At 41.0% G+C, this 21,805-nt stretch overlaps 1 protein-coding gene across 1 annotated transcript in view; it reads right to left on the bottom strand.

Moving 5' to 3' along the window:
• The window catches only part of jph1a (junctophilin 1a), a 71,700-nt gene that overhangs the window by 33,961 nt on the left and 15,934 nt on the right, over positions 1-21,805 (bottom strand). The window contains exon 3 of the mRNA XM_088322307.1: positions 20,748-21,507. Within this exon, the coding sequence (XP_088178433.1) occupies positions 20,748-21,507 (760 nt within the window). The remainder of the gene's footprint in view (positions 1-20,747; positions 21,508-21,805) is intronic.

Raw genomic sequence — 21,805 nt, 5'->3', positions numbered from 1 at the left:
GGACGCAACTTTTTGGACACAAAATTGTCATTATTACCCGAATACTTTTTTTTTTTTAAACAAAGATTTACCACACTCCAAAGTTTTCGTCGGGCAAATCCGCCATTATTGTTTTGGTCTCGCGGTTCGAGTTTTCGTCTCCACGCCGATCTCGGCAAACGAGATCTCGTCGCTTCGAGATGACGTCATTGTTGTGGTGGTTGTAGTCGAGTTAAGGTGAAAATCAACACAAAATTGGTCATTTCTTCAGTGTCAGTAATAAGTCGAAACATAATGCAGAAAGTGATAACAACGGTAATAATTCCGGGGACGGAAAAACGGCGGAGAGATTCTTCGGAAGTTAGCGGAGGCAAGGAAAACACGTGTGTTGAAGCCAACGATTTGATGAAAGAAAAAAACAAAACAAAAGAATACTAGCAAGAAAAGGATTTTTCTGCCAAAATGGACTCAATTATATTCCTGGTGACGCTATGAGGAGGATGATAATGGATTAGACCTTGAGAAGGCATTACAACTGTGGCAGGACAGCAAACCACGAAGAATATATGAACTGAAAAATCTGAAGTGATAACTGCTTTGTATTATCAATAAACTGTGATGATTAAAACTGCATGAATATATAGAATACTATTTTCAGCAATATCATTTTGTATAACGTACAATATATTGGTGAACTGAAAAATCTGAAGTGACAACTTTTGTTTTACCAATTAACTGAAAATTAAAACTGAATGAAAAGATGGATTCATGTTTCAGCAATATTATTTTGTATAACGTATAATATTGTGAACTGAAAAATCTGAAGCGATAGCTTCTTTGTATTACCAATTAATTGTGATGATTAAAACTGAATGAAAATATTGATTCATATAATTATTTCAGCAATATTATTTTGTATCATGTACTATAGTGTTGTGAACTGAAAAATCTTGAAGTGATAACTGATTTCTTTTACCAATAAACTGTGATGATTAAAACTGAATGAATATATAGATTTATATGATATCTTACAATTTCAACCTCGATAAGACTAAATTTTGACCTCCTGGGTTGAGGGATCCTCGAACTATTATGCATTTATACATTTATTTTGTCTTATGGCAGGATGGGTCCTCCATACAATCAGTAGCCTGAAATCATTCCTTTGCACATCTGTTCTCCTCTGCACTACCGTACTCCATTGTTATTGTATAGCGACTTGTTTACCTGACTGCCCATTTTGCACATCTGGTTAGCTGCTCCTCTTGCACTCTTTGCACTACTGTATAATACCATACATAGCTATCATTATTTAGCATATTATTAGTACTTCAATACTCTAAGTCAGTACAACATTTTATTTATATCTGTACGTTCAAGGAAACTGTGCGGGTCAGATGTATCGGCATTTCGTTCTGTATACACGTGTACAAGAATGACAAAGTAGATCTGAATCTGAAATCACTTGGGGCCACACACGGTGGAGACCTCACAAACGTGCACTCGATCTCATGTTGTTGAGAAAGGGACACCGAATTTGGCAGATTGGCGTGGCCTTTTCTGTCAACGCGGCCGCTGAAAAATGAGAGCAGCTGATGCTACGGAGGACACCGCAGCAGGGGGACGTGGGTAAGACAGAATAAAGGATCTTTAAGGATCTTTATTGGTTGATACAAGCAGGAGAGCTGATAATAGCACTTTTCTATCCATCCATATCACCCTAGTGCAGGGGTGTCAAACTCATTTGAACTCGGGGGGGCCACACCATAGAACAAACATTCCGTCGGGGGCCGGACTAGTAGATTAAAGAGAAAGAAAAAGAGATAAGGGAAAAGGAGAGAAGGTGGGACAAAGAACGAAAAAAAGAGAGAGGGAGAGAGCGTGAGAAACAAAAGAGATAAAAAGTCGTGAGAGAGGGGAAAAAGAAAGGGAGAGGAAGAAAGAAATCCAAAGAGAAATAGAAAGACAGAAGGAGAGAAAAGAGAAAAGAAAGCGCAAAGGGTATGAAGAGAGAAAGAGAAAAGACAGAAAAGGAAAAAGGAAATTAGAGCAAAATAAGTTAAAGAGACGCAGAGAGAGAAAGAGACAAAGAGCAACAAAGGAAGAGAGAGAGAGGGGGGGGGGGAACCGAGTAAGAGAAAAGGGAAGGAAGGAAGAGAAACAAAGAAAGTGAAAGAAAGAGAAAGAAAGAGAAAGAGAGAGAGAGAGAGAGAGAGAGAGAGAGAGAGAGAGAGAGAGAGAAAGAGAGAGACAGAGAGAGACAGAGAGAGAGAAAGAGAGAGACAGAGAAGGAGACAGAGAGAGTGAAAGAGACAGAGACAGAGAGAGTGAAAGAGACAGAGACATGGACAGAGAGAGTGAAAGAGACAGAGACAGAGAGAGTGAAAGAGACAGAGACAGAGAGAGTGAAAGAGACAGAGACAGAGAGAGTGAAAGAGACAGAGACAGAGAGAGTGAAAGAGACAGAGACAGAGAGAGTGAAAGAGACAGAGACAGAGAGAGTGAAAGAGACAGAGACAGAGAGAGTGAAAGAGACAGAGACAGAGAGAGTGAAAGAGACAGAGAGAGTGAAAGAGACAGAGAGAGTGAAAGAGACAGAGAGAGAGAGAGAGAGAGAGAGAAAGCAACAAAGGAAGAGAAAGAGAGATACAGAGAGTGAAAGGGAGAGAGAGAGAGAGAGAGAGAGAAAGAACAAGTACAGTGTCTTTGTTCGAGGCACCTGGCTTTGACAACATCAAGTTGACATATTTCACCCTGCAGCTTGTTTTTCTCTTGCGCTTCTCTGCGTGTTATCTCGCCAGCCGGATTCAATCCCTTAGCGGGCCTGATCTGGCCCGTGGGCCGCCTGTTTGACACCTGTGCCCTAAGTGGTAGGTAGCCAGAGTCAAGAACACACTCAAATTCACCAAACATTCATTCCCTTTCGCTCTTCCCAACCTGACACCGAACATTAAGCCCACAGCACAACAAGGGGTGACTTAATATGTCATGCGACCCTTAATCAGTATACACTGGTTTACCCCCTCCGCATCATTTCAGTCATTCTTAACCATCCTTCCCCTTTAACATCTATACCTAGCTAACACTCTTGCATCCATTAAACAAACCTCTCCACACTAACTAACGGATACCTGCTCATCAACGTTTTAAGGTTTTGTAGTGAGTGATGGCGTTTTGGCCAACCACAATTGTTAATGTTCCAGATCTAAAAGCGCCGACCAATCAGAGGCAAGTTTTTATAATAGCACAAGCCAATAAATTCAAAGTTTGCAAGCACCACACTTCGCCACACCCACCGTGTGAGCTCATTGAGTGTCATGGCAGACTACGTAAACATAGTCCCAGGGTCAACAAACGAGACCAAAGAAGAGCATACTACAGTACATGCAATATCTTATTTTGTTGGATTAAGCTTTTTTTTTAAATTTCACTGCAAAAATAAAAATAACATAATACATAAAGTAAAAATCTTGCACACAATTCAGCAAATTACATTTTTTTAAGGTAAAAACAAAGTTTAAATGTAATAAAAAGCAGCAGAACCAATTTTAACTTTCATTCATGTTCTTTTTTCTAAAAAAACTTGAAAAAGAGGAGAAAAATTCAGTAAAATCCAATAAGTCCAAATGAAATATGATCTTCAGATAAGGTAGTAGGAAATGCATATCTTACATTTTTTGTCAGTGTATAGCACGCATTTATATGTATTTTTGTGTATTGTTGAGTTATTTGACACTTTTTTAATTGTTTTATATTCTGAAATATTGTTGCTGTGTGTACTATTTTTCCTATATGTTCAAAACTCCAATCTACACTACATAAAATCTATATAAATCCTGATTGTGTGTTTGTATGTCGCTTATAGGCTCTGAAACAGCTGAACCTGTTTTAGTGAAAATGTACACGGTAGTACTTTAGGCTTCTGGGACTGTCTTTAGCTAGGTTTTGAGTCAAGTTACTCCCAATAAATACTAATAATATTGATAAACATCTTTGTGTACAAACATCTCTGGAGGTGCATGCGGCCGTGTGGTTCTTGGGATCTCACAAGTGGCTTTAAATAAACACCGCCCCGACAACCTTGCTCAAGTAGAATGCCCGACAACATCAAACCCCGGCATTGAAGGCCATTAGCTTGTATTTTGATCAAGGTAGAGAAGAAGAAATTAATGTTTATAAACATCCGATTCATCGAAAAATAATTGATTCATCATCGATTATCAGGTATACCCTTAGCCTTACCCACGAGATAGATTCATCTCAACTGTGCTAGTTACAAACCAAATCCAAAAGATGCGACTGGCGGACAACAGTGCTGACGTTTCCATGGCAACCAGCAGCACCAACACTCCAGCTAGCAAGCCGAGCGGGCATCTGGTGTGTGTTAATCGATTTGCAAATGAACAAAAAAACCCACGCGGCGATCTACCGGAAGTCCACGGTTCGAAACCGACACAAACGAGCGTGGAGTCTCTTTATTTGAACGAGTGACACTTCACTGCCGCCACCTTGTTAAGCGATATTGCTCCAGAGAGTAAAGGTCACATCGCTAGGCAACCACTTCAGTTTTAAGGAACATTTTAACCACGGTCATTGCGTGCTGTATCCGCCAGTGTTGGGCGCGTTACTGTACGCGCTAATCCACAGGTGTCAAACAGGAGGCCCGTGGGCCGGATCAGGACCGCTAAGGGATTGAATCCGGCCCGCGAGACAACAACCAGAGAAGCGCAAGAGAAAAACAAGCTGCAGGTTGAAATAGGTCAATGTGATGTTGCCAAAGCCAGGTGCCTCGAACAAAGACACTGTACTTGTTCTTTCTCTCTCTCTCTCCCTTTGTTGCTCTCTCTCTCTCTCTCTCTCTCTCTCTCTCTCTCTCTCTCTCCCTTTGTTGCTCTCTCTCTCTCTCTCTCTCTCTCTCTCTCTCTCTCTCTGCCTCTCTCTCTCTGCCTCTCTCTCTCTCTCTGCCTCTCTCTCTCTCTCTGCCTCTCTCTCTCTCTCTGCCTCTCTCTCTCTCTCTGCCTCTCTCTCTCTGCCTCTCTCTCTCTGCCTCTCTCTCTCTGCCTCTCTCTCTCTCTGCCTCTCTCTCTCTCTCTGCCTCTCTCTCTCTCTCTGCCTCTCTCTCTCTCTGCCTCTCTCTCTCTCTGCCTCTCTCTCTCTCTGCGTCTCTCTGCGTCTCTCTGCGTCTCTCTCTGCGTCTCTCTCTCTCTGCGTCTCTCTCTCTGCATCTCTCTCTCTCTCTCTCTGCATCTCTCTCTCTCTCTCTCTCTGCATCTCTCTTTTTCTCTTCCTTTGTTGCTCTTTGTCTCCTTCTCTCTCTGTGTCTTTTTAACTTCTTTTGCTCTAACTTCCTTTTTTCCTTTTCTCTCTCTCTTGTTCTATCGTGTGGCCCCCAAGTGTGGTCACTCCAAGTTTTCCTTCTCAATTTCTTGGTTATGTCCAAGACATTCTCTTATTTTCTCTAGCCCCGGTGCAATAATTTCACAAATAAAAAGACCCGAATCCGACACTCTTACCGTGAATTCTGTGCTCACGTTTGCCCCGTTGATTTTGCTGTTCCTGTTTATCAGCCACGACCCTCCCCCTTCTCCCCAGCCGCTGACTGCCATTCACACAACCAAATATGCACATATAAAGTGATTTCAGTATTTTAGGTTATAGTTGTAAATACAGCTTGAATGTAAGTATACACGGTAGGGAGAATATCAGAGTATCAGTAAGGATAAATCACACATTTTGGTACTCTGTACTTGAGACTGGGCACCAAAATTGTATTTACTGTAAATTCCGGACTATAGAGCTCACCTGATTATAAGCCGCACCCACCACATTTTAAGAGGAAAACCGATTTTGTACTTACACAAGCCGCACCTGTATATAAGCCGCATGCCCCCACATTTAAACATGTAACACAAACACAAAATGAACCCAAACCCGACTTCAAGTCCCGCGATTGAAACTAAATGTCCTTCATTAAAGTCCACGTCCAAAAATCACAGCCGGCAATATGAACGGAAAATGATACCGGTACTTAAGGTTTGATGCAGACCTGCAGAGTCCGGGTCCCGTTAAAAGTAATCCAAGAAAAAAAAAGTGTATATTTCCAAAGGTAAGGAGGAGAAGAATATATCAGATGAACACATTTACTCACGCAACTCCTTTTTCTTTAGCCAAGTTTTTACCCCTTCTTCTTTCCTTGTCTGTCCCTCACCTTTAGCGGTCCCCGCTTAAACTCGGCACCCCGCGTTTGTTCCGCCCCTCCTTTTTCGTTCACCCGTGCAAAACATATCAGAATAAGTGTCTAAGATAAATACAAATAAATAGCGGCCGTTAGAAAAATGATATAAATTGGCCGCATCACTGAATAAGCCGCAGGGTTGAAAGTTAGGGAAAAAAGTAGCGGCTTATTGTCCGGAATTTACGGTAGTTGTTTTTTTGTTGGTAAATATATATACACATCCACCTCTACCAAGGATTGTAAATAATAAGGTGTTCCGATGATCGTTACGGAGAAAAATAATCGTGTTTCAGGAACTCTGAAACGTTTGTCTCCCAACAGTGACCCCTGCTGACCGCAATCGGCACACGTGCGATTCCGTCACGTGGAGTTTTGGTCATTCGATGGAGAGATGTGTGCAAAAAGCAATAGCAGAGAGAAGCGCTAACCCCATAATCCAATCCGGTAACATCTGGAGCCGGCCAATCACAGCGGCTTTCGGTTCAAATCCGGGGGTTACGGATAAACTGTAACATGCGAGTAGGTGCCGAAAAGAAAAAAAAAGGAAAAAAGATTATGTAACAGATGCTGGAGGCCGCGTGTACTGAAAGGAGTTTTGCTTTGAAATGCAAATGAGAACATCTCTTTATTCTATGGCAGCGCTTCGTAATTATTTTCTGTCACACCCCCTTGGAAGAAGAAATCCTCTCGCCCGCCCCCCAATATTTTTCTATAACTGATCACTTAATATTGCCGTGCTTGATGGCAGGGTTGGGTAGGGTTACTTTAACTTGATTACTTTCAATTACTTTTGGATGACTCCAATACCAAATATGCTGATAAAAGACAAAAGAAAGTAAATATGATTAAAATGACTCAATTTTGCGCAGGCTTGGGGAGTAACGGAATACATGGAACGGCAAAAATGATGTTGGCAAGCCGTTTGGATTGATTTTCGTTTTGTTTCTGTCGCATTTTATGTTAGTTTTCCCGGAGATCAAAGAGATCAAAGCCGGGAGAGAAAGCTTACCCCGTGCTGTGAGTCATCATTTTATTCATATTGAGTTTCTTTTGTCTTTTATAAGCTTACTTGGTATTGGAGTCATCCAAAAGTCATTGAAAGTACCGTATTTTCCGCACTGTAGGCTGCACCGGGTTATAGGGCGCACCCCCAAAAAATAGTTTTTGGTCCTATATCTTCCATACATAAGGCGCACCGGATTATAAGGTTACAATGGGAACGTGGACAAAACAGTCAGATAGTTCAGTCCAACTTATTACCCCCTTGCGCTAAGAACTTTTGACATTTTTATTGTTTAACATCCATTTAATATAGTTGGTGTAAAGTGTAAAGAAGAGGCGAGGCGTTTCTTTTTAATCGAAAGTGTAATAAGAAAGCCTGATGCGGTTGAGAAAATGGTCGGGTCGCTTTTTTTTGGCCACTTTTTACCACGGAGGAGGACCTCTTGACACGCATCTCCCAAAAGTAAGTTAAACTTAACACTATTTATCTTTATAGAGCATATTATTTTATTTTTAGTACAAAACAATACAGGTTACGTATACAAGCCTTAAACATACTTCTATAAACCTTAAACATACAAAATATAGCACTGAAGCAACTTACAAACAAATTCAACTTACGAAAAGATCGTCCGGAAAATCTGGTTTGCAGGTAGGGCAGCGTCAGTATCTTAAAGAATGAGATGTATATTCCATGGTGAATAAAATCCCCCTGCGCAATAATTATCAATACTTCCTCTATTCTCTTAATGCCGCGAAAATCAATCCACCAAAATGAGCAGTGAATCGCCCCAACGTTGGCGGTGAATTAAAGCTGGGAAAAAAGACAAGAAAGAGCAATGCGGCGGAAGGAATTTCAAGGGAATACTATGCAATAATTTAGCATTGCTTCAGGACTTCACACCATTATCCCCTTTTAATTATCCTTTTGAGCGTACGCTTGAGTCACACCAGAGTGTTTCTCAGCAGGTGGGTCGGGACCAATGTTCCTTGAAATTTTCCTTACGGGTCTGAGCGTTCACACAAAGTCGGTGAGCAACGCTTGAAACAACAGTGAGCAACGGCCATCCCAAGTGTGGCAAGATAATTCATTATCAAACACGTCCAAAACTTGACATCAAGTGACATTTTGCTGAGTTTCCGGCAATGCAAAATTTTTACTTTTGAATGAATTGACTCAAAGGTTGAACGGCCTAAAACGTCATTTGTTTTTACAATTCTTTCACAAGATTTCCATTTTTTTTTTCTTGGTATCTTTTGTGGCATAATACTAACATTTTTGGGGGCTTATTGAGACGGTTGCACGATACACAACTGTATTTTATCACATTATTGAGTGGAAGTACAATGTTGGCAACAAGATTCACTTGACATAATTGGAAATTATTTGAACGCAACACAAACTTTTTCTTCTTTTTCCCTGTTTTCCATTTTTTTTTTTTAATTCCTTTTTTTCCTAGCTGTTACTTTTTTCTTTTTGTTCTCTATTTACTTTTTGTCCTATGTTTCTTTCTTTTCTTTCTGGCTTTTTTTCAGAATTTTTCCTTCTTTTGTCTCTTCCTTTTGTTTCTTTTTTTCTCAGCTTTTCACTCCTTTTTCATTTTGGTATTTTTTCTTTTCTGTTCAATTCCCCCCTTCCTTTAAGTCATTTTTTGCACAATTTTACATCATATTTGGTCATGTAGGGATGAATGAAGCAAAAACAACCTGAAGAGCCGTTTAGGACCCGAAAGAGCCGGTTCCTTTTCGTGAGCCGAGTCGAAGAAGCCGGTTCTCGAAAAACTCTACTGACTTGACTCAACTTCGTTCTACTTCGACCTTGACTTCCAAATACCGCATTTAGAACACAGCGTCAGGGGAACACTTGTATTTTTACCTTCATGCACTGTAACTTTGACTTAATTGGCTTCTTATTTAGCAATTTTGAGCCCTGACATGAAATATTTACAAAGACAGACGGTACACAGAAAGAGTTTTGACAATATACGATACCCTAACCCATTAAAGTTCCGGTGACCTGCCAGTGGGCCGCCGGACTTTTGATAAATATGTGTCTGTACGATGTCACAAGTCACTGCAATACTACATGCCACATATTTTTAAACTCTTCCATGTTCCTGGGCCATACCCATACTGCTTTGCTAACCAAACTGTATTACGATACCAAACTGTATGTAACAACCTACATGCCGTCATTTTTTTGTGTAAATATTGTGTAAATTATAATTATAACCTTATCCTCCTTGTTTTATAACCTTATCTTCTCTGTTCCTTTATTTTCTTGGCTTTTTTACCTCACTGTGAATGTGTGAAACTGGAGTGTCATGCCCAATTTCGTTGTGTCAATACGTTAACCCATTTTGTAACAATGACAATAATGGTATATTCTATTCTATGCTATTCTAATAAACAGAAGCAACCTTTGAGGCATATTTCATATTCAGAGGCATCTGATTTTAGAGATTTGATCGTCTAACCATGAAACATTTTCTTCTTTTATTAACGCATTCACTGCCTCCGACGCCTTTAGTCACTTAACTGGATGACTACAAGCGCTAACACGCCATTTGTTTTAATCACACGAGCAATAAAATACCGCTCTGCTTCACTTTTGTATTCCGACTCGCTTCGTTTCCCAGCATTTTGTCACTTCCTAATTCGTGTACAATTCGTGCCCGATTTTCGGTTGAGTGATCTCAAGTTGATCAAACTTTCTTGTCTTAGTGTTCTCCTCTGCACTATTGTACCACAGTGTTATTGTTACCGTTGACCTGACTTGTTTACCTGACTGCCCATTTTGCACATCTGGTTAGCTGCTCCTCTTGCACTCTTTGCACTACTGTAAAATACTATACATAGCCATAATTAATTAGTATATTATTAGTACTCAATACTCCAACTCAATACAACATTTTATTTATATTTATATCTGTACATTCAAGGAAACTGTGCGGGTCAGATGTATCGACATTTCGTGCTGTATACACGTGTACTAGAATGACAATAAAGTAGATCTGAATCTGATTCTGTTAGCGCCGCCTGAATGGAATCCGTAACAGTTTCCTTTGCGTGCTTCGTATTGTTTCATATCACAGCTCCGAAATATTTCTCGAAACACGCACATGTACTTAACGCGTGTCGGGGTTGAAAAGAGAGAGAGTTGAAAAGAGAGAGAAGGAAGGGCTGCTATATCAGTGGTGTATATATTCCTGGCTGGTGCTGATAAGTCAACCGATGCCTTGCCTTATTTAGTCAGTACACACTGTGCTGACACAAACCACGCGAGGCCCCGTTTGTGAGGGTAAGATTGGAAACAGACACTTATTTGGCCGACACGTCCGTCTCCCGAGTCCCGATGCGAAAAAAACGGTTCATTTCAGGTGATTCACCTGCCGGAGCAAAGACTTCGTTCTTATCTAATCAGACTTTACTTTTTATAGTGGCGGCATGGACACTATAAATCAAAGGATTCAAACTCAGTTTCGCTGGAGTCCGGGTGAGGCTGCACCAATGTTCCCTGTCATTTCGCAGGGGTCTGAGCGTTCACACAAAGTCGGTGAGCAACGCTTGAAACAACAGTGAGCAACGGCAATACCAAGTGTGGCAAACATGTCCAAAACTTGACATCAAGTTTCCAGCAATGCAAAATTATTTTTCTCTTTTGAATGAATTGACTCATGTACTATTGTACGGCCTACGTCGTTTGTTCTTACAATTATTTGACAAGATATCCATTTCTTTTTATTTCCTGACATATTTTGTCGTATAATATTAACATTTTTGGGGGCTTATTTAGCCGGTTGTACAATACAGAACTGTACTTAATTACATTTTTGAGTGGAAGTACAACGTTGGCAACAAAATTCACTTGATATCATTGGAAATTATTTGAATGCAACACAAACTTTTTCTTCTTTTTTCCGTGGTTTTTTTCAACTTTTTTTTTTAAATTCCTTTAAAAAAAATCTCATTGTGTTTATTTTTTCTGAGCTGTTACTTTTTTTCTTTTTGTTCTCTATTTACTTTTTTCCTACATTTCTTTCTTTCTTTTCTGGCTTTTTTTTTTCGAAAATCTTCCTTCTTTTTTTCTCTTTCTTTTGTTTCTTTTTTACTCAGCTTTTCTCTACTTTTTCATTTTGGTATTTTTTTCTTTTTTGTTCTATTCCCCCCTTCCTTTAAGTCATTTTGTGCATAATTTTACATAATATTTGGTCATGTTGGGATTAAAGAAGCAAAAACAACCTGAAGAGCCGTTTAGGACCCGAAAGAGCCAGTTCCTTTTAGTGAGCCGAGCCAAAGAAGCCGGTTCTCGACAAACTCTACTAACTTTACTCAACTTCGTTCTACTTCGACTCGACTTCAAAATACCGCATTTAGGACACAACATCAGGGGAAGCCGTGTATTTTTACCTTCATGCACTGTAACTTTGGACTTAATTCGCTTCTTAGTGAGTAATTTTGAGCCCTGATTTTTGTGCGCTGGCTAGATTTTCTTTTTTGCTGAGAATGTGCAAGCAGTGCGCAATTGCAGCTTAGAGGGAACACTGGGCTGCACCGCATCAGGTTATGACAAGAAAAGCTCTGATAAAAACACTCCAATGTTCTCAGATATCTATTTTAACACAGAATAATATGAAAAAAATAAACACATTGAACATTAATGAGGAAATCAATCAATCATTTGGGAGGAGGAGTTAGAAGGGTCTGCCTCGGGAAAAGCCTGATCCCCTCTGCCTTCATCCTTCTAAACAACAGGCGCCACTGACCCATCCAATTGGGATTACATCATGTGCGGTCTCTTCTCTAGGTTTCTTCATTTACCTCATGTTGTAGTTTTTAAGTTTTTCCTTGCCCTCATGTAGGTTTTAGATCACGGGATGGTGTCATAATAGTCTGTGTTTTGCAATAATCTGGTCTGAGCAGCCCTCTGAGACTCCTCGTGAATAAGGGCTATACAAATAAACATGACTTGACTTGTTGGATTTTATCAGACAAATTTCTCCCCAAAATTTTTGGGGGCTTATTTCGTCGGTTGTAAGATACAGAACTGTACTTAATCACATTTTTTAGTGGAAGTACGATGTTGGCAACAAGATTGACTTGATATCATTGGAAATGATTTGAATGCAACACAAACCTTTTCTTCTTTTTTTTCTACTTTTTTTTTTTTTAATTCCTTTAAAAAAAATCTCATTGTGTTTATTTTTTACGAGCTGTTACTTTTTTCTTTTTGTTCTCTATTTGCTTTTTTCCTACATGTCTTTTTCTTTTTTACTGGCATTTTTCTAAATTTTTCCTTATTTTTTTCTCTTCCTTTTGTTTCTTTTTTTCTCAGCTTTTCACTACTATTTTATTTTGGTATTTTTTTCTTTTTTGTTCTATTCCCCCCTTCCTTTAAGTCATTTTGTGCATAATTTTGCATAATATTTGGTCATGTTGGGATGAAAGAAGCAAAAACAACCTGAAGAGCCGTTTAGGACCCGAAAGAGCCAGTTCCTTTTAGTGAGCCGAGCCGAAGAAGCCGTTTCTCTACCAACTTTACTCAACTTCGTTCTACTTCGACTCGACTTCCAAATACCGCATTTAGGACACAACGTCAGGGGAAGCCGTGTATTTTTACCTTCATGCACTGTAACTTTGACTTAAATCACTTCTTAATTAGTAATTTTGAGCCCTCATTTTTGTGCGCTGGCTCGACTTTCTTGTGCGCTGAGAATGTGCGAGCAGTGCGCAATTGCGCACGCGCGAAGCTTAGAGGGAACAATGACCAGCGCGCATAAATTGTTGGGTGAATGTAGATTGTGTTTGGTTAATGGAGTCAGATAACTCATTCGAACAATTTGGTACACAGTACATTTTGTTAATCAAATCCAACAGTATTTATTTAGGGCAGCACGGCGGCGCAGTGGTTAGCGCGTGTGCGGCACAGTTCTTGGGAACCTCCTGTGTGGGTTCAAATCCAGCTACCTGTGCGGAGTTTGTATGTTCTCCCCTTGCTTGTGTGGGTTTCCTCCCGGCACTCCCACATTCCAAAGACATGCATTTCAGGTGGATTAGCCGGTCCAAATTGTCCCTAGGTGTGAATGAGTGAGCGAGTTGTCCGTCCCCGTTTGCCCTGCGATTGGCTGGCAACCCGTTCAGGGTGTCCCCTGCCCACTGCCCGATGATGGCTGGGATGGGCTCCAGCACCCCCGCGACCCTACTGAGGATAAGAGGTGCAGCTAATGAGTATTTATTTCTTTTTTTTTCGTAGGTTTGCAGTGGTTTTATGTTGTCTCCATTTTGATACCCGCTTTCCCGAACTGACAATTAATTCGGCACCTTCCGTACAACGGACGGACTACCGACTGAAAAGATGAGTCCTCCTGACCAGCTTTCCCGAACTGACAATTAAGCTATCTGCATTGCGTTAGCTCTCCAGCATCACATGATCAGCAACAGATCAATACGGGTGCACCCTCTGCCGAGCGGCGTATAACCGGTCTTACATAACTCTCTTACCGCATCACGCTCTGTCCCCGCCGGTCTTTCGTTCTCTTTTCTCACAAAAGCCTGCTTTTGAATCGGCGGAACGGAACCAAAAAGGACGTGTAAACAAAAACAAAAAACGACGAAAGCCTGTCTTGTGCTCGGTGTCTGCACACGCACGGTAATTCGATCAGTCGCCCGACTACAAAGGAAGGCGAATCGTAAACACAGACCCCGGGCCGGCTACCGTTGCCCATTTGGAGTTCACGAGGGTTATGTGCAGGGTTGGGTAGGGTTACTTTAACTGGATTACTTTCAATTACTTTTGGATGACTCCAATACCAAATATGCTCATAAAAGACAAAAGAAACTCAATATGAATACCGTAAATTCCGGACTATAGAGCGCACCTGATTATAAGCCGCACCCACCACATTTTGAGAGGAAAACCGATTTTGTACATACACAAGTCGCACCTGTATATAAGCCGCATGCGCCCACATTTAAACATGTAACACAGACGCAAAATTAACCCAAACCCGACTTTAAGTCCTGCGATTGAAACTGAATGTCCTTCATCAAAGTCCACAGTCCAAAAATCACAGCCGGCAAAATGAAAAGAAAATGATACCGGTACTTAAGGTTTGATGCAGAGCCAAGGTCCCGTTGAAAGTAATCCAAGGAAAAAAGTGTATATTTCCAAAGGTAAGGGTGGGAAAAATATATCAGATGAACACATTTACTCAAGCAACTCCTTTTTCTTTAACCCACTTTTTACCCCCTCTTCTTTCCTTGTCTGTCCCTCACCTTTAGCGGTCCCCACTTAAACTCGGCACCCCGCGTTTGTTCCGCCCCTCATTTTTCGTTCATCCGTGCGAAACATATCAGAATAAGTGTCTAAAATAAATACAAATAAATACATTACAAAAATATACAGTTGCAAATACATATTCTACATGGGTTACACATATTTACAAAGAAAGACGGTACACCGAGAGAGTTTTCAAAGCTTTAATAATAATAATATAGCTTTGACAGAGCAGTTAACGGTAGCAACACTCGAGCGCCGCTAGCGGCCGTTAGAAAAATGACATAAATTGGCCGCATCACTGAATAAGCCGCAGGGTTGAAAGTTAGGGGAAAAAGTAGCAGCTTATAGTCCGGAATTTACAGTAAAATGATGACTCACAACACGTGGTAAGCTTTCTCTCCTGGCAAAACGAACATAAAATGCGACATAAACAAAATGAAAAGAAATCCAAACAGCTTGCCAACATCATTTTTGCCGTTCCATGTATTCCGTTACTCCCCAAGCCTGCACAAAATTGAGTCATTTTATTCATATTTAGTTTCTTTTGTCTTTTATGAGCATATTTGGTATTGGAGTCATACAAAAGTAATTGAAAGTAATCCAGTTAAAGTAACCCTACCCAACCCTGGTTATGTGCGTTGCGCAGTGTTTATTTGTGTCGGTACCGACAGCGGTTTTTGAAAACGGTGGCGGAAGGTTTTGGTATTAAGCGCGTTCAATCCGCGTTATGTAATCCTCGTCTTATATCCCTGGAATCTGCGGAATAAACAGAGCGGAATGAGCAAAGAACGGCCGAGGAGGCAGCGATGTGCAGCTTGAAATGTTTTGATTTCAAATGTGACGCGAGTTTTATACTCGGTCAGATTGTTTTCCTCTTTCATGAAGCTGAAAAGTCCTCAGCCTCTCCTTCATTCTTCATGCCTCTTTCATTTTAACCCGAGAGACTCAGAGCGGTATTTGGCTAACCGACGGGATTCCTGTTCGTTATACCTATGTCCGTAACCGTTTCTTTTGTCAGTTTTTGTTAGGACAATAAATAAATTAATGAGATAGACAGACAGCCATACGGACAGAAGGATAGAAAACTAGATAGATGGTACAATACTACAACAGATAGATGGTACAATACAACAACGGATAGAACGATAGATAGATGGCACAATACTACAACGGATAGAACGATAGATAGATGGTACAATACTACAACGGATAAAACGATAGATAGATGGTACAATACTACAACGGATAAAACGATAGATAGATGGTACAATACTACAACGGATAGAACGATAGATTGTACAATATTACAACATATAGATAGATGGTACAATACTAGAACGGATAGAACGATAGATGGTGCAATACTACAACGGAGAGAATGATAGATGGATGGTAAAATACTACAACGGAGAGAACGATAGATAGATGGTACAATACTACAACGGATAGAACGATTGATAGATGGTACAATACTACAACGGATAGAACGATAGATAAATGGTACAATACTACAAATAATAGAACAATAAATGGTACAATACTCCAACGGATAGAACCATAGATAGATGGTACAATACTCCGACGGATAGAACGATAGATAGATGGTACAATACTCGGACAGATAGAACGATAGATAGATGGTACGATACTCCGATGGATAGAACGATAGATGGTACAATACTCCGACAGATAGAACGATAGATGGTACAATACTACAACGGATAGAACGTTAGATGGTACAATACTCTGATGGATAGAACGATAGATAAATGGTACAATAGTACAACATATAGATAGATGGAACAATACTCCGACAGATAGATGGTACAATACTACAATGGATAGAACGATAGACGGTATAATTCTCCCGACAGATAGAACGATAAATAGATGGTACAATACTCCGACAGATAGAACAATAAATAGATGGTACAATACTACAACGGATAGAATGATGGATAGATGGTACAATACTACAACGGAAAGAATGATGGATAGATGGTACAATACTTTGACAGATAGATGGTAAAATACTACAACTGATAGAACGATAGATGGTACAACACTACAACGGATATTATGATAGATGGTACAATACTACAACGGATGGAACGATAGATAGATAGATATAGATAAAACAAGAAATAGATAAAACAATTGATGGATAAAACAATTGATCGATATATATATAAAAAAACTATAGGAAAAAAAGATGTAACTATCGTTCTATCTATGAGCCACGATCTTTTTGTGTTAATGGGCTGCTATAAACTGACATCAATTCTGCCATTTTGCCTCAACAATGCACGTGCAACTTCGATACGTCACACTTGTTTACAAACACAGAAAGTGCTCTATAGGTAATGATGGAGTTCAATACGAAAGACAAAAAAAAGAAAGTACTGTATTTATAAAAAGCTGAAAAAAACGGGCATTCTTAGAGACTGCTGCAATTTTTCTTTTTGTTTTACTTATTTTAATTTATATTTTTTGCGTGTTTTTGAGGGATCTGTGTCTAAATTAGTTAAAATGTAATTTCAAATAGTTCATTTTTTATTGCATTTTTATCATTTATTTATAGCACTGAAGAGTGGAAAGAGGAACCGAGTCAAAAAGGCCGGTTTTCTAGATAGAGCTGTCCTCTATGGGGCGACCAGTAGGAGGCGGTGACGCTTCACAAGACAACGCCATAGTTACAATCCACCAAGGCAGGCGTGCCAGCGTCATATTTACACACTTTTTCCTCATTTTTCTTCATTTATTGCGTGGTCAGGCTTTACTTACATACCAACTGTATGTAACATCCTACATTTCGTCATTTTTTTGTGTAAATATTGTGTAAATTATAACTATAACCTTATCCTCCTTGTTTTATAACCTTATATTCTCTGTTCCTTATCTTCTTGGTTTCTTGACCTCACTGTGAATGTGTGAAACTGGAGTGTCATGCCCAATTTCGTTGTCACAATATGTTAACCCATTTTGTAACAATGACAATAAAGCTATATTCCATTCTATTCTATCAAAGCCTTCAAGCTAACAACTCGGCGCTGTGACGACAGCAAATATCAAAGTGACACTCTGTACATCGAACCGTGTCCCAGCGAGGGTCTCTTTCAGAAAAGGTCACGTAGCATCCACCTGTTAAAGCCAAACACACGTGCCGCTTCTAAGCAACTGGCAGGGGGGACTGTTCCAGACCTTTCACGGGGAGGATCGCTCGGGTTCTACCAAAGCCCTTGATGGATAAAGGTCAAAGGATTTGACAGCCTTTGACCAGGCCCACCGGACTGGACCCTAGTTTATAATTATGATAAGAGAAAAACAACAAGTGGAGAAATATAGCCATCTACTTGAATGCTGGGGACGCTGGGGACAAGAATGAAACCAAATCAAGACTTTTTCATTAGTAGTACCAGTGTCTGAAACTCGTGACAAAAAGTTACCGGACACTAGGGCAAACAACTCAGCCATAAAGTTGCCCGCCCCATTTTTCACAACTTGAAACACAACAAGACGACTCATCGCAAAAAAAAACATTGTTGCAAAGTATTGATAATTAGAAATCTACCGTATTTTCCGCACTATAAGGCGCACCTAAAAGTCTTAATTTTTTTCAAAAGCCGACCATGCGCCTTATAATACAGTGCGCCTTATATATGGCTCAATATTAAGTCGCAAGGTCTCGCAACTTACGCAACAGCCGCCGACTCGATTTTCCCCCGAACGTGGAGTAGTCCGCGGTGTATGCTGGGATTTATATACCGGCGTTTCATTGGCTAACCAATGTGTCAATCATCATTTGAATCGATCGCTATTGGCTGAAGTTATTCGGAGCCTCGGATAGGCTAGAGGGCCGAAACAAACCCTGCAATTGGCCGAAAAAGATGTGTCAATCATCTGTTAAATCGATCGCTATTGGCTGAAGTTATTCGGAGCCTCGGATAGGCTAGAGCGCCAAAACAAACCCTGCAATTGGCCGAAAAAAGATGACTGATTAGCAAGCTTGCTAAAGTACGCCATAAAGAAACATGTTTCATTAGTCTGTATTTGTAAATATTTTACTCTCCTGGATTTACTACACTCACGGTTGTAAGAAGACCATGGTTGCGTATCATTATTGAACGTGAGAACTTAGGTCAGCTATGCGGCTTTATATTTTCCCGGTATCTTGTTTTAGAACGATCTTGATGTTGCTGTGATGAGTTGAGTGAATTCAACTCAATTCCAAGTGTATATTGTCATATGCACAGTAAAGTCGCGAGCGAAAAAGAAAATAGAAACTAAGGAATGGTTGGCATTTCTTGAATCCCAAGACTTTAACCTTCCGAATGATATTTGAAACGATGCATTTGAGTGACATCGTACGGACACCGCATCCGCACGTGTCTACGACACGTATTTTCTTCTTCTTGGGAATGTTAAGGGGGTAATCAGTTTGACTGAATCATCTGACTGTTTTGTCAACGTTCCCATTGTAGCGCCTTATAATCCGGTGTGCCTTATCTATGGAAGATATAGGACCAAAAACTATTTTTTGGGGGTGCGCCCTAAAACCCGGTGCGCCCTATAGTGTGGAAAATACGGTAGTTATAACATTCATAGCATGTATATGACATTGCTGTTTTCCATCTGCCATCTGTATGTGCCTGTATTGACTCATCTTCATTCATGCAATGTTTGCGTTGCGTCACGTGAACTCCTCTCTCCAAAATACTTTTAATGTACGTTTTTGTAGCGTCATCAATTTTGTTAGCTTCTTTTGAATCTTTCTTCTGGGGCTGAGGTTTTAGCTTAATTCCTGGTAAGGATATGTCAGAGTGTGCAGTTTCCTCATGCGTGAGAAGATAAGCAGGACATTGTGGTTCAGCTTTTAAGCATATTTATTTCTCAACAGCTAGCAAAAAAGAAAACGGCTCCATTCAATACAACAGGCTCAGCAAAGTCCAGGAGCACTAAGTTATTTGATGCAGGCTTCTGATTGGCTGCCGAGTAAGCAAATTGCCAAATGAACCAAAATTCTGACATTTCCAAACAAACTGAAATTCTGAAATTTCCAAACGGGACGAAGATTTCAAAATCGGAATGAAACATTGAATTTTAAAAAAAGAAAGAAAAGAAAAACAAAATATATATATTTTTTTTTTCTTCTTGAAAAAGTTGTCAGCCACCCGGGCAAAGAAGTTTTGTAAGTTGTACGCCCGAGCCACATCATATATTTTCAGACAAAATTGAAAAAAACTGCCAAACACACTCTCTTGGCAAAAGCTCATTCTTCAGCACATTTTATCTCACTGTGTGTCATTTGATGATTTCATCAAATGTATGAAATGATAATAATGCCAAATCCTGTGTCCCAAATCAATGTCAATATGCCATTTACAATTTGTCTTCCACCTTCAGTTCAGAGTGTTGAAGCCATTTTTTTCCATGAAATTTGTCCTTAATAACGGTTTCAAAACAATGTGCATGCAAAGTTCTTTTGTAAAAATGTCACAAATGACTGCAAACGATAAGCATATCGTCATATTCACTGCAATGAGCAAGAGAGAGAGAAGGAAGGGATCTGCCCACATGTACTGCTCACCCAATCAAAGTCAGCGTTTTTATTCATCAGTTGAAATGGTTTCTTATCGAACTTCTGCACGAAGTTGCTTCGGCTTTATATGGACCAAAATCAGGATGAAATCACTTGACTTTGGAACGCCACAGAGAGATGTGCAATAGTTGCATTTTATTTCTGAGCCATACGTATTCATGAAAAAAGCCATATATGGCTCCCGAGCCATTCGTACTCATGAAAAGAGCCATATATGGCTCCCGAGCCATATATGGCTCCCGAGCCATATATGGCTCCCGAGCCATACGTACTCATGAAAAGAGCCATATATGGCTCCCGAGCCATATGTACTCATGAAAAGAGCCATATATGGCTCCCGAGCCATACGTACTCATGAAAAGAGCCATATATGGCTCCTGAGCCATAAGTACTCATGAAAAGAGCCATATATTGCTCCCGAGCCATTAGTACTAGTGAAAAGAGCCATATATGGCTCCCGAGCCATTAGTACTCATGAAAAGAGCCATATATGGCTCCCGAGCCATTAGTACTCATGAAAAGAGCCATATATGGCTCCCGAGCCATTAGTACTCATGAAAAGAGCCATATATGGCTCCCGAGCCATTAGTACTCATGAAAAGAGCCATAGGTTCCCTACTCTCGTTCTAGAGGAAGGATAAGGAAGAACTTACCTGGAGGCTGCTATTTCCACTTTACTCCTGGCGATGGCGGCGGCCCTCTGCGCCCCTTCGACAGCCCGATCCACCTTCTCTTTGGTTTTGGGGTTCTTGAGAGGAATCAGCTGCTTGCGTATTCCGCGCACCAGCAGGTTATTTTTGTACTTCCCTTCTTCTTTGGTGGCGTCCGGAAAAACGGTGCAGCCGTAACCGTGGCGCTTGTTGTTCAGCCACTCGCCCTCGTACTTCATCCCGTTGGACCTCTCCGAGACGCCGAATCCGTTGCGCTTGTCGTTCTTCCACTCGCCCATGTAGGTCTCGGTGGTGGTGGCGTCCACGTGGTCCTCCAGGAGGAGGTCCTCGTCCTGGAGCTCTATGGAGACGCTGGAGTTGGCGTCGCTGGAGCTGATGCGGCTCATGGCCGCGTCGCTACGCGCCGAACTGCGTTTGCTGGAGATGGAAGTCCGGGAGTCCGACTTGCGGAGTTGCCGGAGGCTCCCGAAGAGGGAACCTCTCCGGAAGAGGCCCTTCTTCTTGCCCGTCACCACCTCGCTGTCGGAGTGGAAGTTGAGCACGAAACCGCCTCGGTTCCCCGTGGGGGTGTCGGCCGGGGAGGAGAGGTCCTGGAGCGCCGTGCCGTTGCTCTGCTCCGAGCGCAGGGAAGCCATGGAGGTACGTAAGGGAGAACGGATGACGGTGGCCATCCCGTAGGGGACGCTCTGCCGCACGCCGTAACCGTGGCGCATGCCGCCCATCCACTGGCCTTGGTAAGTGCCTGAGGAGAAGATGCAAAAAACGCATTTACGGAGGAAATCACATGCGATCTTAATGGACGGACGCTCCCCTACTTACGACCATTCGACTTACGTAAAACGGTAGATACGAACATTTTTTGGGGATGTCGAAAAATATCCGGACATTGCTACAAGTTAGATTTTCTATTGTGGGCAGGACATTACAGTAGTTCTTCTTTCCGCCACTACTGGCATGTGGCGCTGTGAGAGATCACCCAGCATCCACCCCGAAGAAGAAATCCGCTTCCTAGTTCGCATGTAAACATTCTATACTGTATC

Source organism: Urocampus carinirostris, chromosome 18, assembly GCF_059441175.1.
Source record: "Urocampus carinirostris isolate Australia breed hairy pipefish chromosome 18, RoL_Ucar_1.0, whole genome shotgun sequence".
Lineage (NCBI taxonomy): Eukaryota > Metazoa > Chordata > Actinopteri > Syngnathiformes > Syngnathidae > Urocampus > Urocampus carinirostris.
This window is presented reverse-complemented; position numbering and strand designations above follow the sequence as displayed.